At 34.1% G+C, this 6,585-nt stretch overlaps 1 protein-coding gene across 1 annotated transcript in view; it reads right to left on the reverse strand.

Moving 5' to 3' along the window:
- Positions 1–1,993: 1,993 nt before the first annotated feature.
- LOC106467412 overlaps positions 1,994–6,585 on the reverse strand; it is a 39,964-nt gene continuing 35,372 nt past the window's right edge. Inside the window, exon 4 of the mRNA XM_013927761.2 lies at positions 1,994–3,594. Coding sequence (XP_013783215.1) covers positions 3,358–3,594 — 237 coding nt within the window. The 3' untranslated portion in view covers positions 1,994–3,357. The remainder of the gene's footprint in view (positions 3,595–6,585) is intronic.

Below are 6,585 nucleotides of genomic sequence, written 5' to 3' on the forward strand. Positions count from 1 at the left end.
CAACAAGAAAGATAATTTTTAACGAAACTTTTAAAATTGTACGAGTATGCTTGAAAAGTGTTGTAACTCTACGAATTTTCGTTTTTGTATCATCTATTGACAAGATGTCTCTGCTAAAAATCCACAATTAGGACTAATGTTTCAATATTCTTATAATCATTTCATCCAAAACAAATGTTAATAAAATCACATGAAAAGAAAAATTAAATCTCAGCTTTTCAGTTATGACGTTATTTTACAGAAAATTTGTTAGGATACGTCACAAATAATTTTTCATAAGTTGATGCCATGATATCGCACAATTTGTGTTTCAGTCAGTATGAGATCATGCAACTGACATCTGAGAAGTAGTTCAGATGTATATTGAGGTAACAGTTATCGTTTTCGACTTGCTCAAAAATGTTTCAATTTTTCTATAGGGTAGTTGAATTGTAGTGTTGTTGTTACCAATCGTGTCCAGCCAAACTAGGCTGTTATTACTAGTGCAGTGTCTCGGGTATTATGGCTTGGACCTTTTTCTTTTCTTATTGATAGGAACTTAATTAGTAAGTTAGTAATGCTTGTTCATGATATTAAACTTTTATGTATTTCTAGGTGTGTTGGATCAGTTAGTAAGTTGTACAAATATTTGGCAAATGATGCTTAATCATAGTAAATGATAGATAATTAATTTGGGTTATCATAATTTGGATCACATGTTTAATATACATGGGAACACTCTTATTAATGTGACTAAATAAATGGCTCTTGGCATAATGGTAGATAAATCACTTAAATCATCGAAGTAGTGCTCTGTTGCTAATTGTAAAGTTAATAGAATTTTAGAGTGTATTTATTGACATATTGGTTACAATTATCCCTATACGAATCAGTGATTAGTGACTATTGTTTTAACAGTTTTGGTCTCATTATCTAAAAAATGTTATTGAGTTACTGGAAATAATTTAGAGGAGGGCTACAAAGATGATTTGGGAAATGGAAAGCTAGTTATGGGGACGTTAATATATCTTAGCTTATTTACTTTCGAGAAAGAAAGGTAATATCTTATTGGAATTTACAAAATTACCTGTAAGATTTCCTTATGCTATAATCCGAAGATAATAGGACGATAGCATACAAGTTTGAAATTAGATTCTAGTTAAGAGAGTTATATTTTCTAACGGGGTGAATAGTTTATGGAATGCGTAGTCGCCGGATCTAGTGGACGGCAGAACTTTACAGGTGTTTAAATGAGAATCAACGATGTCCTGATATATACAGGTGCATTTAAAATTTTCTTCTCTCAAGGGATGTGTGTGTGTAAGGACAGCCTTGAAAAACCAAATGGCTCCTGTTATCCGTATGTTATATCATGCCTATATTCATTTTACTCTCTGCTTAACGTTTGCTAAATCTGTCGTGTATTTCAGATACTTAATACTTTTCTGCTGGAAGTCAATGCAGCTAGATAGCAGACGCTTAAAGATGATACAGTTGTGACTTAAGAATTACAAATACATCGAAAGTAAATCTGAAATAGCTTTCTGTTTTGTGGTGGAAAGTATTGATATCGTGTTTTGCCATTTGTTTAGGGTTAATAAGACAAGAGTTCTTAAGTTGAGGTTGGATTTTGTTTGCTACATTTAGATCTTATTCTTGATATTTTCAACCAAAAATTAAACCTTTTGACTTGTAAAACTACAAAATATCGTGGTAAAATCTACTTTTAAAACATTAATTTTTCTTCATTAGGACTGAGCAGGCAATAAAAACTACTTTCGAAAATCCTTGAGCCAATGATCTTTGCAAATGAACTAAGAAATGTTTGTGTTTCTGTGTGTCTAAATACAAACAGTACTTTACTGAATGTTTTGTTCATTAAGGTTTCAGTTCTTTCTCGGTTACGAAGAAATATTTTGATTTTTGAACAGATTCTCTACAGGTTGTATATAATGAACTTTGCAGATGAATATACTACTAAATGCTTGAGAAATAATTAGTCATACATATTTAATAAGCGACAGGTGTGAGTTATACATTGATATTGGAAGTATATCATAAAACCGTTTTACACACCTAATTTCATAACCAAACATAGACAACAACAGTAATTTGATTTTGGTCTTGGCTAAATCTACCTAGAACTTGCTGAATGCTACCAAACAGCGTTGGACACCCATAGTTTTGAAGAGGAAGTCCTTGTCCGAATCCACTATTCGGGCATAGTAATTATTATCATTGTTCTATACAATTCTGGTTCGTTCATAAAAAAAAACAACAACATATAAATCTCTCTAATAAAGTGTAAGCTGCAATTGTTGAAAAACAAATTAATTTCATTACTTAAAGCATAAAGAACATGTGTACTTTCAATTTTAAAATGGTGAAGATCACTGTCGATCTAAATCAATTGTCTAAAAGCCACTTCTGACAAAAAATAGATATTCAGCAACGAGTATTAGCTTCCCCTGTCATTTCATCATTAGGGCATAATTCTATTTAGTTTTGTAGGGAATGTTACAAAGGACGCTATCTCGTTTCCCAGTCAGAGCAATGCCTAATTATCTGACGTGGTGAAATAAAATATTAAGTTTATCTCTATTATGCAGGTTTTGGAAACGTTAAAAAGCTGTCGAATTGTCTTTTTACGGTTATTAAAACGGTTTTTAAACTGATTTTAACCTTATTACTTAAATTAAATGCTTACTTTATGGGTTCTAGTTCGATAAAGTTACAGAGTTGATACACAAGTTTGCGAAAATGGACGCTGATAATAACAAAATTATTAAACATGATATTTGACTAATGCTTTCAAGTCTTATGTAGTTTGATGACCGGCGTGAATTAAAGATCAATAAAAAGTGTACTACTACTATTTAATGTAGCTATCTTTTTGAAAGAATTAAGTACAAAAAAATAATTAAACGTTAAAATTTAGTTAGTTTTTTCTCTACCAGGTTACAATTCGTAGGTTTTCGAATAATCACTGAAATTAATTTTTGCGTCTAAATATTACAAGTTTTTGTACTCATTACCAGTTTTTAGTATATTTAGGTTTAACACAATAAATGAAAACTTGGATGTCTTTTTTCAGTTTTCTCATCTAAAACACTAACTAGACATGGATGTGATGATTAATACTAGCTTCAAATTATGTTACTAATATTTCAGTGGTGGAGAAAGCGAAGGATGTATGAATATTAGCTTTATTAGGTGCCACACTAAAACAATAAAACGATAAAAATTAATCCGAACGACATGTAATATTCTCTTTCAGTGTGTTATTGTAGGACATAATTTTACAGGCAGCCCATTAGGGTTAAAGACTGTCGATCTTAATTTCACTCTGTGATTAAGCAATTAAAACAAAACAAATTATTACTCATCATCATCATCATAATAATATTCGTAATCATCATCTTTTTTTTCTTTCTGGTCTTCGTCAGATAATGTTGTTGTTTCCACATAGAGAGCGTCGTTTTTGTAGTAAAACAGTTCAGATGTAGCACAGTCGACTTTGTTTACAAATCTACATGTGAACGTCTGCTGATCGTAAAGTGTATAATTAGGACAGAGAAAGTCAAATCTTTGACCTCCGAAACAGTAATGGAAAAGCTGGAAAAAAATTAAATAAAGTTATTTATCTAAAAGTAAAAACCTTTTTTGAATAGAGTTGTTTAAACATTTGTTTAACAACAAGTAAAAGCTTGGAATGGTCTATTCTTTCTAGTTTCGGAGAATTTCACTCCTCATCAGTGACCCTGGACACTACCACCAATGAAGCTTCAGACCAAACCAAGCCTTTATAGTAGGTGAGGTATCGAAAAACCTTTTTTACTGAGTTTGTGACTTTCATCAACTAAAACATCTACACCATTATCAGTAAACTTGCAATCTTACATTAGGCAGTGTTGCCAAATCTAATATAAAATTATCGTATTGGAACCTTAAAATTATCGCATTTAAATATATATATATCGTACACTGCAAATAATTATGAATATGCCAATTTTTTATACGAACTGTGGCATCCCCCAGCGATACATTGGCATGTCTGCGGACGTACAATGCTAGAAACCGGGTTTCGATACCCGTGGTGGGCAAAGCACAGATAATCCATTGTGTAGCTTTGTACTTAACTGAAAATAAACAAACAAAAAACGAACTATGGCATCAAGTTAACCTGTACTGTGTAATGTATCATCACAATACTGCTTGTTTAACTCTTTGTTCTCTAGGAATAAGGCCTGTTATGGCCAGATGATTAGGATGCTCGCCCCGATTCTGTAGGTCGCGGGTTAGAATCCCTGTCACACCAAACATACGAGCTCTTTCAGCCGTGGGAGCGATATAATGTGACGGCAATCCCACTCACTTTTCTTTTCTAAAAGAATAGCCCAAGAGTTGGCGGTAGGTGTCCTTCGCTCCTAATTTAGGAACAGCTAGCGCAGATAGCCTTCGTGTAGCTTTGCACGAAATTCAAATTCCAGGAAACATTATATTTATTACTATGATTATAGCAGCACATAAATCGATACCTAAACATAATTAATCCGCAATAAAGCATACATGGCTTCCACATACACAGTTAATTAACATGACTAAAGAACGAAGAAAGCGCAGAGAATACATGGAAAACAGAGATCCGACAACTAAAATCAAAAGCCACACACTCAGAAACAAAATAAGAAAACAGAGACAAAAACAACTAAAACAAGAACAATGCGACTAATACTATTCTAAAGTAAATGAAACAACAGATCCCAAACATTGTGGTCAAATTTGAAATGGTTCACAAATAGCGGAAAAACAACACGAACATACACTTGTAATAAACAACATATACAAACAAGGATAAAGTGGAAGCATTTAAACAACACCTACAAAACATTTAAAACACACACACAGAGGCAGACATGAACACACACTTCTATACCCAAGTTAATGAACACGTAGCACAAAACTTAGATATATATACATATATATATACTTTTCTTCCCAACAAAGGTAGAGAACATAGAAGACAACGAAAGCGACCACACAGCTCGTCAGGTAATAAAATACATAACAGTAGCAGAAGTGATACAATCTATAAATGATACGAAAAATATATCTCCAACAGGAGATGATGGCATCAAAACCATACTCTTAAAAAAAGATACTCAGATATTGTTTGACCTCCTAACGGCTCTTTTTAACTTAACATTAAATTCTGGATACATCCAAGTTTCTTGGAAGCAAGAAAATATATTAATGTTCTTAAAAGAGGGAAAGCCAGCTAATAAACCGTATAGTTACTGTCCTGTCAGAATGACCAGCTGCTTACATATTTAGAGGTCACATCAAAATTACCGGAAACCCATAACGGATTAAGAAAATTCAGACAAACAACAGATCACCTAGTTAGATTAACTGAATCAATAGTAGACAGCTTCAATAAAAAAGAATGCAATGTTGAGTGCTTTCTCGATGTTAAGAAAACATCCAACACTCCAAAGCACAGTGGTCTCAGGTTCAGAATGTCAGAATTAGAACTACCACGTGGTATCATTCGCTGGCTATCCAATTTTTCTGGAAGATAGAAAATGTAGGGGATCTACTCGGAACATTTCACTCCTGAGGCAGGCGTCACCCAAGAAGGGGTAGTTAGCCCTATTTTATTCATCGTGTATGTTAATAATATGCCCTAGACGACACAAATTATGGGCATGCATCGCAATTTGCAGACGATGTTGCTATTTGGAAAAGTGCACCGATCAATAGCCGCCACCATTCTACAACCACAGTTGAATAGAATAGTAGAATACTGTCAAAAATACCGCATCAAAATAAATGTTCCTAAAAATCAACTTGCAGTTTTTACAAAACTCAAAAAATATCCCCCTAAACTTTACATGAAGGGTATACACCTCCAAACGAAAACATCAGCTAAATTCATTGGTCTCACCTACGATCAGAAGTTAACGTGGGTTAAACATACTAATAACATAAAAGCAAAAGTTTGGCAACGTACAGACTATGAAAGGTGTCTAACAGGCAAAACCCATGGAACATCAGCTGACTATATGCTCAAAATATACAAAAAATACATCCGCCTAGTTATAGAATACACATGCCCAGCTTGGATAAACACAAATCACCAACACCTAAGAAAGCTACAAACAATACAAAATGCAGTAGTAACAACAGCCTATCCACTAACAAGATCCACGTCGTCCGTTTTTCTAGCCAAGTATGCAAACATACAGGGAAGATGCCATAGCAGGAAAGGCTGCTACTCAGAAAGGTTGTTGGAATTGTGGAAAGCAAGGACATATGAGGAGCCAGTGTAAAAAGAATATTACCAACAAGTCAGCCTCAAGGAGACCAGTAGTGGTTGGTGCTGAGGGACGCCCACGAACCCCCATCATGAAAGTCCCAACAGCTAAGTGTAAAATGGCAAACACACATACTGTCTACGTGACAGGAAAGCTGGATGACCAAAGGTGCAACTTTGTCATAGATTCTGGGGCTCAGCAAACGCTTGTGAGTATCAAGATGTTGGATCACAAAGGCATACCAGAAGCTGTATAGAAGCTCTGTGGTGTGACAGGACATTATGCAAGG

The sequence above is a fragment of the Limulus polyphemus genome, unplaced genomic scaffold (genome assembly GCF_000517525.1).
Source record: "Limulus polyphemus unplaced genomic scaffold, Limulus_polyphemus-2.1.2 Scaffold2604, whole genome shotgun sequence".
NCBI lineage: Eukaryota > Metazoa > Arthropoda > Merostomata > Xiphosura > Limulidae > Limulus > Limulus polyphemus.